This window comes from Heterocephalus glaber, unplaced genomic scaffold, assembly GCF_053883595.1.
Source record: "Heterocephalus glaber isolate CG9 unplaced genomic scaffold, H.glaber_assembly_v1.0 deba00001444, whole genome shotgun sequence".
NCBI lineage: Eukaryota > Metazoa > Chordata > Mammalia > Rodentia > Bathyergidae > Heterocephalus > Heterocephalus glaber.
Window position 1 is genome coordinate 28,036,670 of NW_028258297.1, and position 21,133 is coordinate 28,057,802.

General features: G+C 38.1%; 1 protein-coding gene and 1 pseudogene across 1 annotated transcript in view; one reads left to right on the forward strand and one right to left on the reverse strand.

Moving 5' to 3' along the window:
- Positions 1 to 5,881: 5,881 nt before the first annotated feature.
- On the reverse strand, positions 5,882 to 7,062 carry LOC101722426 (S-methyl-5'-thioadenosine phosphorylase pseudogene; annotated as a pseudogene).
- Positions 6,333 to 21,133, forward strand: part of LOC101722069 (alpha-2-macroglobulin-like) — a 53,401-nt gene continuing 38,600 nt past the window's right edge. Inside the window, 10 exon segments of the mRNA XM_087214234.1 lie at positions 6,333 to 8,417; positions 10,315 to 10,493; positions 11,205 to 11,365; positions 11,470 to 11,522; positions 12,150 to 12,170; positions 12,467 to 12,635; positions 12,998 to 13,082; positions 14,592 to 14,727; positions 15,539 to 15,656; positions 15,793 to 15,902. Of these exon segments, the coding sequence (XP_087070360.1) occupies positions 8,148 to 8,417; positions 10,315 to 10,493; positions 11,205 to 11,365; positions 11,470 to 11,522; positions 12,150 to 12,170; positions 12,467 to 12,635; positions 12,998 to 13,082; positions 14,592 to 14,727; positions 15,539 to 15,656; positions 15,793 to 15,902 (1,302 nt within the window). The 5' untranslated portion in view covers positions 6,333 to 8,147.

A 21,133-nucleotide genomic window follows, 5' to 3' on the forward strand; every position in this document is an offset into this window, starting at 1 on the left:
ATTTTCACAACTTTATTATTTGATTATATTCGCTGTAGAAAAATGCAAAGATGGAGAAATATGCAAAGAAAATAAAAAAATTATCCAGTATCCCTTCCTCAAATATGATAACAAAAGATTTTATATATTTCCTTCTAGTTTTTTTGTACATTTACATGGCATTTTAAAACAAAATTAGTATTGTAAAATGCTTTACCATTTAGAAATTTTTATTACACAGCAGCCAATTCTTTAGGACATTAAATATCTGAAAACATGATATTCAGTTGACTGCTTCACAATCCAATCATAAATAAAACATAATTTACCTCCAACAGTTGGATATTCAGATTGCTGTGAATACTTGCTATTGTAACTAACATTATTAAAAACTCCTCTTTATACATAGCTTTTTGTGTGTATTCTGGCACATTTTTAAAGAGAAATTCCTAGGAGGGATCAACAAAGTGCATACATATTTTTATGCCTTCTGAAGCATTTTACCAAACTTCTCTTGAGAAAGAGTGTACAATTTACCATCACCCACATAAAACAGAGTCCCATTTTTTCCTCATATTCCCTGGCAGAGTAGGAAATTGGGTATTATCCTCAGCCTTTATTGTTGTAAATTTAATAGGAAGGGAAAGAAGGAGAATATTATCTGCTTAAGTTTTTCTCTAAAAGATAAGATTCCTCCCATGTCTGCTGTCCATTTGCTTTTCTTCTGTGTTCTCATGTAGTCCAAGTCTTTTATGTGGAGTCTCTAATATGCACTGTCTTGTCTTTTTTTTCCCCCCATTAAGTTTATTGGTACATTTTAGGTATAAAATACAGTTACATTCATCATTGGGATCTTGTACCATTACATGAGTATCTTGGTTCTTATTTTTTCCCCTTCCCCTGCCCTCCCTTCACCCCCTCTACCCTTCCCTATTTGCAAATACTTTGTTTCCATTTTTTCCCCTGTTCTCATATTTTTTCTTTTCCCTTCTTTCCTTTTCCCTACCCCTCCCACTTCCCCTGGTCCTTTAGACCTTTTCTTCCTATTACACAATATCAATTCTACATTTTAAAAATTACAATATCAAGTCCTAGGATACATTACCACAGATTTTACAGAACTTAAAAGGATATAGAAAGCCTTTCTGCCCAGGAGCAGGGGATGTCTGTCTATTTTCTAATATCATCTTCAATCTCTCTTTTCAGAGTGCCATAGTTTTCAGAGAAGAGGTCTTTGATTTCTTTCCTTAGGTTGATTCCTAGGTATTTCAGTTTTTTGGATGCTATTGTGAAAGGAATTATTTGCCCTATTTCTCTCTCAGTGAGTCTTTCATTCGTGTAGAGGAAAGCTATTGATTTTTGTGTGTTGACCTTGTAACCAGCTACTTGACTGAATTTGGTTATTAAGTCTAGAAGACTTTTGGTGGAGTTCTTGGAGTCTTCTATATAGAGTATCATGTCATCTGCAAATAATGACAATTTTACTTCTTCATTACCTATCTTTATTCCTTTTATTTCTTTCTCTTGTCTAATTGCTGTGGCTAATGTTTCCAGAACTATATTGAACAGGAGTGGTGATAGTGGACATTCTTGTCTTGTTCCTGGTTTTAGTGTGAAGGATTTCAGTTTTTGAGCATTTAGTATGATATTGGCTGTTGGTTTTTCATAGATGGCTTCTATCAGTTTGAGGTAGAGAGCATCTATTCCAATTTTTTGTAGGGTTTTTATCATAAATGCATGTTGGATTTTGTCAAATGCTTTTTCTGTGTCTATGGAGATAATCATATGGTTTTTGTCCTTGGCTCTATTGATATAGTGTAGTACATTGATTGATTTGCGTATATTGAACCATCCCTGCATCCCTGGGATAAATCCCACTTGGTCAGGGTGTATGATCTTCTTGATGATCTTCTGCATTCTATTTGCCAGTATCTTATTAAGGATTTTTGCATCTATGTTCATTACTGAGATTGGCCTATAGTTCTCTTTTTCAGTTGGGTATTTCTCTGCTTTGGGGATCAAGGTGATGGTTGCTTCCAGGAATGAATTTTTTGGGGAGTATTGCTTCCCTTTCAATTTCATTGAAGAGTTTAAACAGTAGTGGCAGCAGTTCCTCTTTAAATGTCTTGTAGAATTCAGCAGTGAAGCCATCAGGGCCCAGGCTTTTCTTAGTTGTTAAATTTTTAATTACATTTTCAATTTCATTGGTTGATATTGGGTTGTTTAGAATTTTTAGGACTTCTTTGTTCAACTTTGGTAATTCATATGTATCTGGGAATCTGTCCATTTCTTCTGTGTTGTCCATCCTTTTGGCGTATAGGTTCTGGAAGTAGGTATTGATGATCCTCTGGATTTTTGCTGGGTCTGTTGTAATTTCACCCTTTTCATTCTTAATTGCATGGATTTGGGCCTTTTCTTTCCTTTTTCTGATAAGGTTGGCTAAGGGTTTGTCAATTTTGTTGATTCTTTCGAAGAACCAACTCTTGGCTTCATTGATTTTTTGTATCATTCTCTTAGTCTCCATTGCATTGATTTCTCCTCTGATCTTTATAATTTCCTCCCTTGTATGAGCTCTGGGGTTGTCCTGGTCTTCTTTCTCTAGAAGCTTGAGGTTCAGCATCAGGTTGTTTAATTGGGCTCACTCTGTTTTCCTAATATGAGTATTCACTGCTATGAATTTCCCTCATAAGACTGCTTTCATTGTGTCCCATAGATTCCAATATGTTGTACTGTCATTGTCATTTAATTGAAGGAACTGTCTGATTTCTTCTTTAATTTCCTCTGTGACCCATTGGTTATTCAGAAGTGTGTTGTTCAATTTCCATGTGTTTATGAAATTCTTCGAGTTTCTTTTGCTATGGATCTCCAATTTCATCACACTATGGTCTGATAATATACAGGGGATAACTTCAATTCCTTTGAACTTACTTAAACATGTTCTATGTGTGAGTATGTGTTCTATTTTTGAGAATGACTCATGTGCAGCTGAGAAGAATGTGTATTCTGATTTTGTGGGGTGGAAGACTCTGTAAACACCTGTTAAGTTCATTTGTTCAAGAGTTCAATTGAGTTCTAGTATTGCATTACTCATTTTTTGTCTAGTTGATCTATTTGTGACAATGGGGTGTTGAGGTCCCCCACTACAATTGGATTAATATAGTGAAAATGGCCATACTTCCAAAACTGCTATATAGATTTAATGCAATTCCAATTGAGATCCCAGCAGCATACTTCATGGACCTCGAGAAAACAATCCAAAAATTCATTTGGAACAAGAAGAGACCCACAATAGCAAAAGCAATTCTAGGTAACAGAGACATGGCTGGGGGTATCACAATCCCCAACCTGAAACTATACTACAAAGCTACTGTGATAAAAACAGCATGATACTGGCAAGGAAACAGACCTGAGGACCAGTGGAACAGATTAGAAGATGCAGAAACAACACCAGACACACTCAGCCATCTCCATCTCATCTTCGATAAAGGAGCCAAACACCCTCACTGGAGGAAAGATAGCCTCTTTAATAAATGATGCTGGAAAAATTGGCTTTCAACTTGCCAAAGATTAAAACTAGACCTATATCTCTTGCCATGCACTAAACTAAAATCAAAATGGATTAAAGATCTAAATATTAAAATAGAAACTCTGAACCAGTTGGAACAGAGGTTAGGTAGAACTCTTGAAGACATCGGTGTAGGAAAAGATTTTATGAACAAAACCTCAGTTGCCTGTGAACTAGCACAAACAATCAACAAGTGGGATCTCTTCTTATTAAAAAGCTTCTGCACAGCAAGAGAAACTACCAGCAGTGTGAAGAGATAACCAACAATGTGGGAGAAAGCCTTCACCTGCTCTCCCTCAGACAAAGGTCTACTATCTCAAATCTATAAAGAACTTTAAAAGATCAGACCTCCCAAATTTAAAGACCCAATCCAAAAATGGGCATCTGAAATGAACAGACATTTCTCAGACAAAGAAGTAGAAATAGCAAATAAATACATGAAAAAATGTTCAACATCACTGGTCATTCGAGAGATGCAAATGAAAACAACAGTGAGATTCCACTTCACTCCAGAAAGAATGGCTGCTATCATGAAATCAACCAATAACAAATGCTGGCGAGGCTGTGGGGAAAGAGGGACTCTGCTCTACTGCTGGTGGGAGTGTAGACTGGGTCAACCACTGTGGAAATCAGTATGGAGATACCTCAAAGAACTAGGACTAGAAGTCCCATTTGGCCCAGCTATTCTCCTGCTGGAGATCTTCCCCAAAGAATTAAAAGAATCATACCACAGTGATATATGTGTGCCCATGTTCATAGCAGCACAGTTTGTGATAGCTAAAACTTGGAAACAGCCCAAATGCCCATCTACTGGTGACTGGATAAAGAAAATGTCATTTTTTGGGTATAAAATGGAGTACTACTCAGCCATAAAAAATGAGAAATTAGAGACATTTATAGCTAAGTGGATGCACATTGAGGCAATACTCTTAAGTGAAATAAATAGGACACACATGTATAAATACTGAATAGTTTCTCTGGTGTGAGAAACTGAAAGTGTAAATAAGGACTAAAATGTATAATAGATAATGTGAAATAGGAAGAAAAGGGGCAAAGGGGAAGGAAGTGGGAGGGCTAGTGGAAAGGATAGAAGGGAATGGGATTAATATGAGAAAACGGAAAAATAGGAACAAAATCTTTGTAAATAGGGAGGACTGGAGGGGTTGAAGGGAGGGCTGGGCAAGGGTGAAAAATAAGAACCAAGAGAGACTATGTAAAGGTGCAAATTTCCAATGATGAATGTCATTATATTGTATACCTAAAATGTACCAATGATTAGAATGAATAATTGATAATGCAAAATAGGAAGAAAAGGTCCAAAGGGGTAGGGGTAGTGGGAGGGCCAGGGGAAAGGAAAGAAAGGAAAGGAAAAAATGATGAGAAATGGAAAAAATGGAAATAAAGTCTTTGTAAATAGGGAAGGGTGGAGGGCATGAAGGGAGGGCTAGGAATGGGGAAAAAATAAGAACCAAGATGCATTATGTAAAGGTACAATTCCCAATGAGAAATGTAATTGTGTTGTATACCTACAAGGTACCAATAAAAGAATTTAACAACAACAACAAAAAGGTTATAGAAAGCATATTACAAAAATCTTTTTTGAAATAAATTTGACAACTTCTAAGAAGTACCTTAGAAGACAAATTAATGAAACTAACTCTGGAGGAAATATAAAATTTGAATAGCACCTACTAAAGAAAGTATATTCCTAGCTTGAAAACATACCTATATGACAACAGGCTTGTATATATTTTAACTGATAAATTATATCAAACATTTAAAACAGAAAAAAGGAGGAACACTTCTCCCCTCATTTTAGGAAATCAACATTGTGCTAATGCTAAAACTGGACAAAGATAATAGAAGAAAAAAGTCTGAACATAGATAGAAATTTGTTTAACAAAACAAACTATTAGAAGTCAGATCTGGGTAGAAAGTGGTTTTGTTATAGGGATGGCAGTGTTGGTTCAGCATTGGAAGATCCACCCCCAAAAGTCCTCATTTTTTTTTTTTTGGTACCGGGGACTGAACTCGGGTCCTTGCACTTGCACAGCAGGCAGCGAAACCACTGAGCTAAATCCCTGGACCCCAAAAGTCATCATTTTAACAGAGGAAAGGAAAAAGCCATATGATCCTGTCACTAGTTGGAGAAAAAGAATTTAGTTTGATACTTTTTCTCCAACTAGTGTCTTGTCTTTCTTACTACATGTTCTTCTTTTGCAGGCAAGGGAATGAAAGCTACATGTCTTTCCTATCTTTTCTTCTTTTAAGTTAAGTAAAATTCTCAAAATGGTTAAAATTAGGAAGTCATCTTTTCTTCTAGGCAGCCATTCTGTTTTAGTGACTTGGTAGTAAAACAGAAAATTGAACCATATTCTTCAGGTTATGGAGGATTTCTGGCCACTCCATGGACCCTACCTGAGGTATGGTAGTGAGGAGTAAACTTTTGGCTTTATTAGCATCTTCTTTCAGGGTCTTTAAAACCTGATCAACTGAAACTGCTTCCTCCTGCTCCTTCCAGCAGTCATAATTGGTTGCCATGGTGATGCATGCATAGCAAATTGCAGTCTCTTTAGCAAGAAACACCTCTGGAACTGTGGCAATATTGATAACATCTGCTTCCCAGGTGCGGAACATGAGGCTCCCTCAATTGTGATCACTGTCCCCTTTGAGTGGCACCACAGTCCCAGCTTCTTAGAGGTCTCTAGGAGGACCTCTCTTGTTTTGGGGCAAAATGGCTCAGCCACTGGAATATGGCACACTCCCCTGGCACAGGAATGACTTCCATCATAGAAGGTCCAAGGCCTGCTGGTGGTCCTGTCAGCGAACTGATCGATAATGATGATGTCACCGGGCTGAATCTCTTCCCTCAAGGAGCCACAGGTGGTGGTCACTATGATGTGTGTACAGCCCTCTTCCTTCAAAATCCAGATGTTTGCCTGGTGATTGACTTTGGTAGGCATGATGGTGTGCTGCCTCCCATGTCTTGCAAGGAGGATGCAATCAACATATTTATCTTCCCCAAAACTAAGGCATCAGAGGGCTTGCCAAAAGAAGTATCCACATATTTTTCAGTTCTTCCTTCTAAAACCTCTGGATCATCCAGGCCCATTCCATCAATTATTCCAATCTCAGTTTAGACAAACTTGCCCGGCACGGAAGCAGTAATTAAACGGTGAAAGGTATCCCGTTGAAATCCAGCATCCTATGCTCACACCAGCAGCCCCAAGCTTCAATCTATACACCTGGGCTGTACGAGGGTCCTGCATTAGGCAGTCGGCGTTTCAGCCTTCAGCCAGAGACAGGTAGTAGTCACTTGACCTTCACTGGAGGGCCGCTGGCTGGCGACGCACGTGGCCAGGCGGCGGAGACTGGATCGCTTGCTGCGCAGCACGGTAGGGAGCTTTTGAGAGATATTTAAGACCCAAACCAATACAAGCAATGCATTTTTTTGTTCCAGTGAAGGGCTGCATGCCTTGTCTCCAGGACTGTCCTTCAACTTTTTTCTCTATCACCATCACTTCCCCAGTTAACACATAATCCACCCTGAACCTTTACATACCTTTAAGTAATGAAAGATACTTCTCTGTGAAAAATGCTCAATCCCACTCTTCTGCTCTTCCCCTTAAGGCAAACTTACTGAAATCTGCATACATAAACTGCTTGTATCTTCCGTGTAATACTTACTAGTCCCTTCATCAATATGGTCTATGCCCAAAAAACTGCAGTTTTAGTGAAGTAATTCCTGATGGCACAAAGTAGTGATAATGGCAGCTTCCATTTTTAATCAATTATTATTATTTTTTTGGTACCGGGGATCAAACTCGGGTCCTTGTGCTTGTGCAGCAGGTGCTGAAACCACTGAGCTAAATCTCTGGCCTTTAATAAATTATTTTTGATAATCAATTGCTAAACTCACCTTTCCTGACAACTGGGGTCTACACAGTATCAATGTGAAAATGCAATACAGTGACATTTACATTTATGAGATCACCTACCAATCCTACTTCTCTAGGTATTTCTTCAAGAGAAATGAAAAATATGTCTACACAAAGACTCATACACGGTGACTGGGACTTCATTAATAATTGTTAAAAACTACAAATAGCACAAATGTACAGGTAGTGGTTAAAGTATAAACAAACTGTGGTATAGTCTCTACTCATCAGTTAAAAAGAAAACCATTACTGATTCAGACAACAAAATGTGTGAAAACCAAATACATTTTGCTGCGTAAAAGAAGTCAGATTCAAAAGGCTACACATAGTAGGTTTCCATGAGTCCACACATGTGACATTGTGCAAACGCTGCACTTAAAGAGACAAAAAGCACATTACTGGTGTCAGTAGGGAGTGGAGGTATTGCAAAGTGGCTTGAGAAAACTTTTGGGGATAATTGAACTGCTCTATATTTCTCGAGTGCTGTGGTAGTTATTGACCATATGCATTTGTCAACATTGAATAATGAGCGAGCAGGAGTAGGGAGTTAATTTTGATGGATGTAGGGCTTTTATTTGAAAAAGTTCTGACACACAGATAATCTGGCACCATTCTGGAGCCTGTTTGGATTCAACCTGGATCTCTACAAGGCCACCCTGAGAGCAATGACCTGCATGGGGAGTGTTTCCAAATCCTATGTGCTCATTGGAGGCCATGCATTGAGCTTCCTGTTTGCATACAGCATGCTCACAAATAAATTCCAGGGGATTTGGGGAGTCACTGGAGTCAGACCCCATAAGGAGGAGGATGCCACGCTCTCACCTCTTGCACATTCTCCCTACACCATGGGGACAGGCAGACATGCTCTGCTAGGTTTTGTTCTGATTTTTGTTGATCTCCTAACAGCAGCTGCCTCAGTCCATGCAGAACCATGAGTAACACCAGGGTCCTCTTATACAGTGAACTGTCTTTGAATTATCCCATTCCATTGTTAATTTCTACCCAAATCTCTATCTACATTCTTTTTTTCTTCTTAAGTGACAAATAATAACTCTATGTATTTATGGGATGTGATGTAATGTTTTGGATTCTGTGTACAATGTGGATTGATTAGATAAGCAATAAATATAATAATCACCTAACTTACATATCTTTTTTGGTGAGACTTTAAAAAATTGGCTTTCAGTAGTTTTGAAATATAGAGTATATTATGACTAGTTCTATTCACCATGATGCACGATAGATAGCCAGATGATTCTGTCATCACTAACTGAAGCTTTGTACCCTTTGAATAACATTCCCTGCCTCCTCTCTCCAGCCTCTGGTAATCACCATTCTACTTGTTCCACCTAAATTCTTGCATACCCTTTTCAGCTTTAATATTTTATGATTTTATAAAATTTTTGTCAACTCTAAAGTAATTAGTCTTACTAACTTAGATGTAATTTGACTTAGGAAAATGCCTTCTTAATTGTCTGCCACTAAGACCTAAAAGTACAGTGTTTAAGACCCACTCTTTTGTGTTGAAGCCGTTTAAACACAATAATCTTAAAAAGAAGGGTGAAATCCATTATTGTTTGTTATTGGATTAAATATGAAGGCTGGAGGGTCAATTTGAGTCAGATAAGACTCTAGGCAAGGCTCCTTGACCCTGTCTCTGTGTCTATTAAATGACATTACCTGATGTAAAGGGTTTATGGCAAGGATCGAAATGCCCTGACAATTATGAAGTACCAATAGGGCTTATTTTTTGTGTTGGAAAGAAATACATTAACAAAGGTTGTCACATTATTTTTCCCTTTCCTATGGATAGAAGAATAAGAATATTTGACTTTAAAAGGGGTATTATTATAGCTCATGTCTAGATGTTCCCCAAAGCCTCATGCAGTCATAGGTGGGGCTTTTTCAGAGGTGGCTGAATCTAGAATGTGTGATTAATTCATGGTGCAATGCTAGGATTAAGGGTCCACTGATTGGTTTAGCATGGCCCTAGTCCTGGTAGCTTGGATACAATATAATATAAGGGACAGAGAGAGAGGCTTGTTTTGCTTCCTTGCTTCCTTGCTTTACTGCCTTCTGCTTGCCATGAACTCTTTCTCCTCTGCAATGACCCTCTGCCATGCCACTCTGGCTTGGAGCCAGCAGATTAGGGACTGAAACCTTTACAGACTGAGCTAAATAAACTTTTCCTCTCTTAACTTGTGAGTGTTGAATATTTTGCCTCAGCAACAAGAGAGAAATAACTAAGACAGGTATAAAGGGAGATAATCTAGTGGTATTTAACACACTTTGAGATGGCATTCACTGGCTCCATTATAGACAGTTTGAGGACTAAAATATCTCTAATACCAGGAAAGAGGGAAAATGTCTTTGAAGTTCAGCTTTATCTATTTCTCAGTCATGATTTGGTTCAGTTATACAACTCTGAATTCCACACATAGTGATCTGAGTTTAGGGAGGAGAAACTGAAAATAAAAAGGAGGCATTGGGTGGTTTTTCAAAAATTAAATACAGCATTTGAAACCAATCCTAATAGAGTGTCTTTGTATAGTGAATAATTATTTCTTTTATTTTGTCCTTAAAAACTAAATTCAGGAGCTTGAGTGCTGCAGGCATAGTAGGGAAGTATGGAACCATCATGTCATTAGAACCTACCTTGAATGGGGCACCACTGCCAAAGCTGCTCATGTAAACAAAATTTCTTGCTGCTCACCATATTACCATGCCTTGTCAGGGTATAGACGTGAGCATGGTAATAATTATTGTGGTGAAACCACAGTCATGGAAAATGCATCTCTCCTCACCCAACCTGCCTGCTCCCTTTCCAGGCAGTACATGGTGCTGGTGCCCTCCTGGCTCCACACTGAAGTACCTGAGAAAAGCTGTCTCCACCTGTGCCACCTGAATGAGACAGTGACTGTAAGTGCTTCCTTGGAGTCCAGTGTGGGAAACAGGAGCCTGTTCAGTGACCTCGTCATTGACAAGGACTTGTTCCAGTGTGTTTCCTTCACTGTGAGTACAAGCTGCTGTCTATGGGACCGGGAGAGTGGTTTTCAATTTCAGAGAATTAACCTAGAAGGACATCAGTGACTTCAAAGAACAACGTAGAAAATTTGTCACAACCAAAGAAGAAAGTATACATTTTCCCACTCAAAACTGAGGCAGTTGGTAATTATGGATATGCTAATTTTTATTAAATTCTCACAAAAATCCTACTAGCCAGAGAAAGGATGAATTAGACAGGGCAGGTATTTTTTTTTTATTATTAAGGTACAAATTGAAATACTGTTACTAAGAAGGGCTGCATCTTCTACATATATTCGATACCTTGAATTTATTTCTAGTTTTTTCTTTGGGCAATCCATCTTCAAGATATAATTCCTACCATCATTAGCATATTACATTTTCTCCTCTCCCGTGGTTTTCAGGGTTGTGTTTACTTTTTAATTAAGACATATTTACTCAACAAAAGTAACTGTGGTTTCATAGGTACTGTTTTAGTCACATGAAAATTTGGGTTTCATTCCTTACCCCCCTTTCTGACTTACTCTCCTCTACCTTGTATTTAAGTAATATTCATGGGAAATAGGCAAGTAAGGAAATAAATAACGTATGTGGGCTCACCTGCATTCCTATGGAGTAAAGGGAGAACAGGGCAAGGAGAAATGCTGCAGCCTCCACAAGGAGGATGACCATGGCCTTCTGATCTGTTTTTGTCCTCAACTCCCGAGATGCTCCTCCCCTAAGGAGGTCGCCTTCCTGTCTGTCCAGATAAAAGGACCGACACATGTGTTCAGGGACAGGATGGCAGTGCTGGTGAAGAACAGAGAAAGTGCTGTCATTGTCCAGACAGACAAGCCCATGTACACGCCAGGACAGTCAGGTAGGGGCTCCATGGATGCTGGCTCCACACATGAGATGTCCCCTTGGCGGGCTACCTGGAAGGCCCGCATCTCTCAGTCTACTCAGAAAAGTTTCCTTTTTCAGTGAAGTTTTGAGTTGTGTCTGTGGATAAAAATTCACGCCCGCTGAATGAGTCGGTGAGTATTTTATGACTATCAGTGGTATGAGTGGCAGAGGGGAGGAAGAAAAATGACCTGGAATCAGCCACAGGACCTTAACCCCAGAAGAGAACCAGATTGTCGTAGAGATGACACCAAAGGGAAGGAGCCAAAGAGTTCTTGTCTTCTGCACTTTTTAGGCACTCAGATGTTGTTAATGCCTTAGCCAGGAGGGAAGCCCTGTAGTGGCAAAGTGGAGGCACACCACATCATGACAGCCAGGTGAGGCCCTTCATGTAATTTAAGAACACAAATCCTCAAAAGCCTTACATTTCCACTCTTTGAAAAATCTCACCGTTCACCAAAGTATCTCAGGTATGAATCTTACTCCACAGGCTCAGGAATGCAATCAGGGTAACATTGTTTTAAATCAAATTAAACCTAAGAAAAACTGATTATGAGCATTCAGTCTTGGACATTTTGAAAATGCCTCATCTTCTCTGGGAGCATAAAACAATCCAGAAGATTTATACAGAACTCAGAAATTAGAGGGAAAGCATTGTTCTCTTCTCCCCCTTTCCATATAATCTGGAACAATTTTATTGTATTTGAGTTTGCTGTACCTGTGAGGTTTTTTACTAACATATTGTTTTCCTTTTGTTTTAGTTTCCTCTCATTTATATTGAGGTAAGAAACAAAGTATTTCTTGTTCAAAAGAAATAAGTATATTGAAAATAAATTGATGTTTGGAAAGTCATGACAATAGTCCAAGGATACTGTAGATTAAAAGGAGACGATATCTGAAGTTTTCCCACATTCCAGACAACTGGTGTGTTGTGTCCCATGCTCCTATTCCTTTCTTTCCAAGTAATATTAGTAGATACTTCCCAAATGATTAATGACTAATACAGTCTTCCTACATGCATCATAGCCTCTAATTCTTTATTTTCCTGTACATCTTATTACCTTTTTAATATATGTAGGACCCCCAAACAAATCAAATTATGCAATGGTGGGATATTACATCAGAGAATGGAATTAAACAATTGTCCTTCAGTCTGTCATCAGAGCCCATTCAGGGTTTCTACAAGATCATGGTCCTAAAGCAATCAGAAGCAAAGAAAGAACACTTCTTCAGTGTGGAAGAATATGGTATGGTTTTGGAAGATTGCATGTCATAGTGTCTGGCTACCAGAGTATGAGTCCATTTGAATGCATTTATTATGTATGGATAGGGACAGGCGTCAACTGATTCTATGAAGTACTAACACCTATGAACCTGGAATGTTATAAAAGTTTGGTTATTTTTGAAAGGAAATTATTTTCCAAAATTTGTTCTTTTTTCTTAAGTGGAAGCTTCTATGATTTTCTAGGATTAATATAACATATGACCACTCCTTCGTATGGTGTTACTGTAAAATTTTAAAGTTATCATTTCTGAGCACTGGTTTTCATTTAACCAACTGCAAAAACATCTTGCCCACCTGCTGTATTTCTGTGATCTCTTTCAATAGTGCTCCCCAACTTTGATGTGCAAGTAAAGTGTCCGAAGACTGTCTCATTCCTGGATAAAGAAGTGAATGTGACAGTGTGTGGAATGTGAGTTAATTTTACTTTCTTTCTCTACTACTAATAGCCTGTGAATTCATCAACTTTAATGTCTGTGAGATCAGTTTTGGGGGAGTTAAGAGTTTTTGGAGGTATATTTTTGCCTTGTTTTCTCATGTTTCTATTATTTTCATTCTGGAGGATCAGGTAGGATAGAAAAACACTGTTGCTACTGCAGACATCTCTTTAGTAAATGTGTGTTTCCATGTACTGTGACCTTGGCTTTATTATGTTTTGGTATTCACACACCTGTACAGGCTATTCAACATAAATTTAAAATGTTTTGAAAGACATCTCATTGAACCACCATAAAAATATACAAATACCTAAGCCATCTCTTCTTGTAAAACTTTCTGTTCATGACGTTCTTTTATATCCCCTCCAACTATAATTACCACTCTATATCTATTACATAAGAAAGTCCATTCCATCACTTGGAAGGAAAAAACAAGTTGGGATAATTCTAATAATGACAGAGCTTTAAAAATGATGAAATGAATGGTTTCAGCCAACAGTAAGTTTCACCCTTTGGAGAGGTGAAATACACTTGTCCTAACATATAAGGGTGTTCAGAAAACAAATGTGGCCTTGTGATGAACCATCATTGTGTTGAGACAGAGCATAAATCTCAGAGATCACAGTTCTTGGTCCAAGTATAGCACCTGTCACTAAGTCTCTATAACTAAAGGATATTACTATCTTGTTTTGATCTTTCATTGCTGTATCAGGAAAGTGTGGATGTTGGTCTAAATAATTAAAAGTTGCTATTAAAGTTTGCAAGCATGGAAACCCAAAACAGCACTAGCAGATTTAACTTACACATCTCACTAAAGACCAAATACAAGAGACCTGCGTTAGCCTCCAATTCTGTTTTAAGATATTTCATTCAAGATTCTGAGAGGAATAAATGGATCAGAAAAGAGAAATAATAGACTAAAGTGAGAAAGACTGAGAAGGTTTTTAGTGAATGTTTCTATCAAGCCTTGCTTTCAATGAACATGAACCACGTCCCAATAAGACTTAAAGGCACAGACAACAATGGTTGAGAGCTAATGGCTGGGGATTTAGGTCACTGGTTTTGCCGCCTGCCTTGGAAGCACAAGGTCCCAAGTTCAATCTCCAGTACCAGAGAGAGAGAGAGAGAGAGAGAGAGCGAGAGAGAGCACACTAAGCTAATGTCTCAGCTTTACCACTTACCAGTTGAGTGGCCTTATTGGCTCACATAGCCTCAGTGTGTGCCTCATTTTCCAGAACTCCCAAATGGGGGAAGTAATATCATCTCTCTCTTGAGGTCATAAACAGGATGAAATGACATGATCTATGTAAAGTACTCAGAAAAAAAGCTTTGTTCATAGTCGTTTACTACAGCTGTCGTTTTTATCTTGGAACTACATGGAGTAAATCTATGTGACTAATGCATAGTATGGAATATGGATGGAAATAGAGAGGGTCTTTCTTTTTGGAAAAACCCTTGGTTCCTATGAATTTTTCTTGTGACAGATACACCTATGGGAAGCCTGTCCGAGGACATGTGAAGTTAAATATATGCCGAAAATATCTTGTCGACTATTTTTTTGGACCTCTGTATGTTTATTTCTCTGGCACAGGCACCGGATGTGAGGAAATCAGTCAAGAGGTGAGTGAAAGCTGTTCAGAGGCTTGTAAACATCCAAAAGAAGCTATAAATTGCAAATGTAGAAAGAACGTCTGGAAGGAAAAGCATACCAAAATATCCAAAGATGGTAGCTAAAGGACTGGGAGCACAGCTTAGTGGTACAGCATTTGTATGGCATACACAAGTCCTGGGTTGTTTCCCAGAATTGCCAAAAAGAAAAAAGAAAAAAACAACGGTAGTCCTCAAATCTACTATTATTGAAGGAAGACTTCCAGAGATTTAGAACTCAATTTGTCCCCCACATATTAGTCAAAAGAATGAAATAATGATGTTCATCACAGTTTATTATTTTTTATTAGTGCCATGGGTTGAATCTAGGGCCCCCAACTTACTAGGCATGTACTCTATCAGTTTCTAGCCAATGGTAGTTCTTTAAACAATAGGAAATGACTATTAAGTTCTTATGACATAGTAGTTGGTAGTCTAATATATATATTAATATATTTAATCTACACAAATCCTTACGTAGATGAGAAAACAAAGGCAAAGGGATACTACTCTTTTTTTTTTTTTTTGGTACCAGGGATCAAACTCAGGTCCTTGTGCTTGTGCAGCAGGCTGCGAAACCACTGAGCTAAATCCCCAGCCCAGGGATACTACTCTTAATGTGCTCAAGATCACGCCACACAGTAACTAAATGTTAGCGCTAAACCCAGTGTTTAAATCAGAATTCTAAGCAGTTGGTTATTTCCAAAGAAGGCCTCTGTATGGGTTTGACCATGTGTCTGGTCGGTGCATCATGCTGTTTAACCATGTTTTTCTCACTTATCAGCTGGACAGCCAAGGCTGCATCACACAACCAGTAATGACCTATGTGGACTTAGTAGATTGGCAGTTGGCTCAAGTTGCTGTTCTTCAACTGAATGCCAAGATTATAGAGGAGGGGACAGGTATGTGGGCAACATAAAATTATGGAAGCCAGGAACATTGACACCTTTTTCTCGTCAAGAGGGAAGGGTGAATTATGCAGAAAAATAATTTGAAAGCCAGTGATTCTTCTCCATTCTTCACCAACTTCTTTCTCAGGGTTGGAATTCACCAGAACTGGGATGACTGAAGTTAACAAAGTCAGAATCAATCTTGTACTTGTGCAAAAAGATTTTTACTTCAGACAAGGGATTCCATTTGTTGTGCAGGTAAAGTACTTCCTGATTCCCAGGTATTTAAATTGTGCTGTAGCATCAAACAACACAGACCTTTCTGCTCAGGATGTGACCTGGTCAGAACTATTGATGGTAGGGCAGTGGTGGAGCTCAGTGGTAGAGCAAATTCTTAGCATGTACCAGGATCTGACTTCACCTCGCAGCATCAGTGACTAAAAATTAAAAAAATTATCTATGGCTTCTTAAGACCACAACATATAATCATATATAACAGATCTTTTTACTTAAAAATATTGCTCATTAGAACTACAAATCTCAAAGCATAATGTTTCATTGGTTGAATAACAGGAAGTAAATATTGATAATAAATCTATACCAGCCCTCATTTCTTGGCACATATTATTTTCTGTCTCTAATCATGAACAAATATCAGTTCTTTTACAATTTTTCCTTAAGTCAGTACATCTGATACTGTTAGTGCATGTGATGAAGGCATGGGCTACATCATAAATGATGTAGTGATGGAACTCTGGGAAAACATGGCCCAGCACGGCACAGCTGGTTCTAGTGCTCTGAGAACAAGAAGGTGTCATGGGCCAGGCTGCCCTCACTGTGATCAAGGGCTTTCCCTTGGGAACAGGACTGGGCCTCCGCAGTACCCCCACTGGAACCCAGGTAGTGGCTGCTCTCTCCTCAGTCCACACAACCTCCTGAATAAAGAATGAAGATGAAGTCCTTCAAGTTTTTAATCTATGGCCTGACTGCTAGGGTTCCTGGAGGTAGAGTTCATGGGCTGGAGTTTGATCTTGCTCTTCTAGGTAGTTTTTTATGGGTTCTTGGTTACATTCATTCACACTGTGTGCTATGCCTCAGGTTATGAAAATGAGGTTCCACATGAGTGTCACTAGATTCCTATCTATATTTCCCCCCAAATATGGACTGCATTAGAATATATATTTAGTGTGTATCATCCAAGGTCCTACAAAGGGTATGTTAAAGACCTTAAAGAAGTTCCTAGAGTCAGAGGCTTTAGGAAATCGGAAGGCTTTCATGGTCTGTCCCAAAGGAGTAATTTTTTGAAAAGGGTCTAGTTTATGTAGCACTTCAGTTTCCTATTTTGTGACTTCAGACTTGCAGTGGTATGAATGATTCTGATTTGGCTATTCCAGAGGAAGCCTTTGTATCACAGAATAATTGGATTTAAGCCTGAAGGAGGACAAATGATAGAATGTGATTCAAAGGATGAAAACAGCACCCTGGCCAACTTATCCTAGTATTGGAGATATAGATCTAGTGTATTGTCCGTCTTATTGGTTAAAAACTGCAGGTCATCTTTGGATTGAGCTGTACCAGAAAAGAGGGATAGTTGAGGGCAAAATTAATGGATCATCCAAATGAGAAAGCCAGGATGATCATGACAAGTCTTGGGGTGAATTATGTTCAAGATCATGGCACATGTATCGTATGAGCAGGATTGCTCCACACAGTGAATGTGTTATCTGCCTTTGTTTTGCATCAGAGGAAACTATCATTTTGGAATTATGGGATCATATTGAGAAAGTTTGGTATAGAACACAGGGGTAACAACACAAATGTCTCCAGACCAGAACGTTCAGTATCCTCTCCAGCACCTGCTTTGCTCATGCTACTCTTTGTTGTTTAATCTGATGAGTCTTTTGTAATTTGTTTCTTTTTTTTTTTTGGTACCAGGGATTGAACTCGGGTCCTTGAGCTTGGGAGGCAGGCGCTAAATCCCCGGCCCTTGTGCTGCTCTTTGAACCAGGGTTTGCTGCCGCATAGGGACCCTTGACTCTCAACACATAGAATGGAGGTTTTATCCTTTTTTCTAGGTGGTTTCATTGCCAAGTGTCCATATTATAATGTGGTGAGAAAAGAAAATATCTTATGGATTCAACACTCATTAATTTTCATATTTTTATAACAGCAGTGTTTCAGGAATAAAATATTAATCCACCAGCATAAATGATACTATATGAAGTGTGATCAAAATAAGTGGTGAGTGTTTAAATTTAAAGTTTATTATAATAAAAGACACATTGTAAGTAATTCCCCTCAAAATATTCTCCCTCACGCTGAATGTGCTTATCCCATTGTTATTTTTTCTCCTCAGCCAGAACTATCCTAATTCTAGTTATGATTTCAGTGAATAAATTCTTTAAAAATCTCAAGTCATTGTCTCATCTTTCCTTCTTCCAGTAATTCTTAAATCCATTTTTTGAGTCATCCAATAGTTGCTGGAGCAGTTTCCATGGTATTTTCTTGTTTCTAAGGTATCACTGAATATATTATTTTCTACATTGGTGATGCCAAACCTTTTAGAGACTGAGTGCCCAAATTTCCACCCAAACCCACTTTTTTATTGCGAAGTGACAACACTGCAATTAAACCTGAATCTGAGGTTTTAGTTTAGAAAAAATAACTCTACATTAACTTCATTTGTCTTAAGAGAAAAACAAACGGGTGCCATAGGTTCGCCACCACTGCTTTTTATTTATTTATTTATTTTTATTTTTATTTTTTATTTTTTTGCTTAAATTCTTTTATTGGTTCATTTTAGGTATACAGTACATTTACGTTTATCAGTGGGTGCTTGTACCGGTACACGATGTATCTTGGTTCTTATTTTTTCCTCATTACCTGTGCACCCTTCACCCCTCCACCCTTCCCTATTTACATACTTCATTTCCATTTTTTTTCTTTTCTCATAATTTTTCTTTTCCGTTCTTTCCTTTCCCCATCTCCTCCCACCACCCCTACCCCTTTGGACCTTTTCCTATTTCAAAGTATCAATTATTAGTTATTAATCCTTTTAGTCCTTATTACACTTTCCGTTTCTCACACTTGAGAAACTATTTGGTATTTACACATGTGTGTCCTATTTATTTCTCTTCAGAGTATGGCCTCAATATGCATCCGTTTAGCTACAAATGACTCTAGTTTTTCATTCTTTATGGCTGAGTTGTACTCCATTTTATAAAAAAACCCACATCTTCTTTATCCAGTCTCCAGTCGATGGGCACTTGGGCTGTTTCCAAGCTTTAGCTATTACAAACTGTGCTGCTATAAACATGGGTGCACATATATTACTGTGGTATGATTCTTTTAATTCTTTTGGGAAAATACCCAGCAGGGGAATAGCTGGGTCAAACAGGACCTCTAGCCCTAGTTCTTTGAGGTATCTTCACACCGATTTCCATAGTGGTTGCACCAGTCTGTGCTCCCACCAACAATGGAGAAGGGTTCCTTTCTCTCCCCACAACCCCGCCAGCATTTGTTATTGGTTGATTTCTTGATAGCAGCCACTCTTTCTGGGGTGAGGTGCAATCTCAGTGTTGTTTTCATCTGCATCTCTTGAATGACCAGCACCACTGCTCTAAATCAACTTTGTTTCCAACTTCTGGTGCTCTTTCCTGACAATGTTGTGCCTGTTACTCATATTTTCAGTTGCACTTTTTATATCCTGCATTGGTGCTTGGTTTCTTTTCACAATCTCTAATTTTTTTTTTTACCAAAATGGTCATTCATATCTTTTATTGTCTTGTTTTGCTCAATGAGCTTATTGTTTGTATCCTTTCAAAACTTGCTAAAATTTTATTTTAAAAAATTTAAATTTTATTAGTACCCATTTTCAATACATAATGATTACATTCCTCAAGGGGAATTGGTACAGCGACATAAGACATCTTAGTTCTTTTTTCACCCCCTCTCATCATTCCCTCTGGCCTCATGGTCCCCTTCCCATTTGCAAACGATATATCTCCCTATTTTCTGTTATCTATGCTGATTTTTCTCTTTATTTATGTCTTCAGTTTCTCATATAAGAGAAACCATGTCATATTTAAGCTTCTGTGTCTGATTTATTTCACTTAGCATTATGGTCTCAAGGTACATCCATTTTTCTGCAAATGACTCAAGTTTATTCTTTATGGAAGAATACTACTCCATTGTGTGTAAATGCCCTCTTTTCTTTACCCATTCCTCTGCTGATGGATGCATAGGACGCTTCTAAGATTTAGCTATGAAGAAATGTGCTGCTGTACACATGGGTATGTATATACCACTGCAATATATTTTTAACTTTTTCAGGAAGGTACCTAGAAGGGGGACAACTGGGTCAAATAGAATGTCTATTTTTAGTTTTTTGAGGAATCTCCACACTGATTTTCATAGTAATGGTACTTGTTTACATTCTCATCAAGAATGTAGAAGGGTTTCTTTTTCCCTACAGCCTCACCAGCATTTGTTATTACTTGATTTCTTGATGACAGTCATTTCCCCACAATTTGTAGGTTATTCCTTCACTCTATTTGTTTCCTTTGCTATGCAGGAGGCTTGTAATTTGATATGAGTTCATATCATTGTTGATTTTTGGTGTCAATTCTTGTGCCCTAGGGGTTCTGTTTTTCCCTGCCTACACCTATGTCTTCAAGAGTTTTACCTAGTTTATCTTCCAGAAGATTAAGTGTTTCTTCTTTAACATTCAGATCTTTGATCCGTTCTTGATTTTACTTTAGTACATGGTGAGAGATACGTGTTTAGATTCAGTCTTCTGCATGTGGGTAGACAGTTTTCCTAGTGGCATTTATTAAAGAGGCTACTTTTTCTCCAGTGTGTGTTTTTGTCTCCTTTTTCAAAGATTAGATAGCTGAATGTATCTGGAGTTTTTTTTTTCTGCATCCACTATTCTGTTCCATTGATCTACACGTCTATTTTTCTGCCAATATCATGCTGTTTTTATCACTGTGGATTTGATATATAACTTGAAGTCTGAGATTGTGATATTCCTTCCTTTGCTCTTATTGCCCAGGGTTGCTTTTGCTCTTTCTGGGTCTCCTATGGCTTCATATGAATTTTAGGATTGTTTTTTGTAGTTCTTGGGTGAATGCTATTAGCATTTTGGTTGGGATTGTAATAATCTATTTTTTTTTTTTTTTTGGCACTGGGGATCAAACTCGGGACCTTGCGCTTGCGAGGCAGGCGCCGGAACCACAGAGCTAAATCCCCAGCGATTGTAATAATCTATATATCAGTTTTGGAAGTATTGCCATTTTGACAATATTCATACTGTCTATCCAGAATCAGGGTATATCTTCCCATTTTCTTGTCCTCTTTGATCTCCTTTTTCAAAGTACTGTTGTTTTGATTGTAGAGGTCTTTTACTTTAATTTTAAAATATTTAATTTTTTTTTTTTTTTTTTTTTTTTGGTACCAGGGATTGAACTGGGGACCTTGTACTTGTGAGG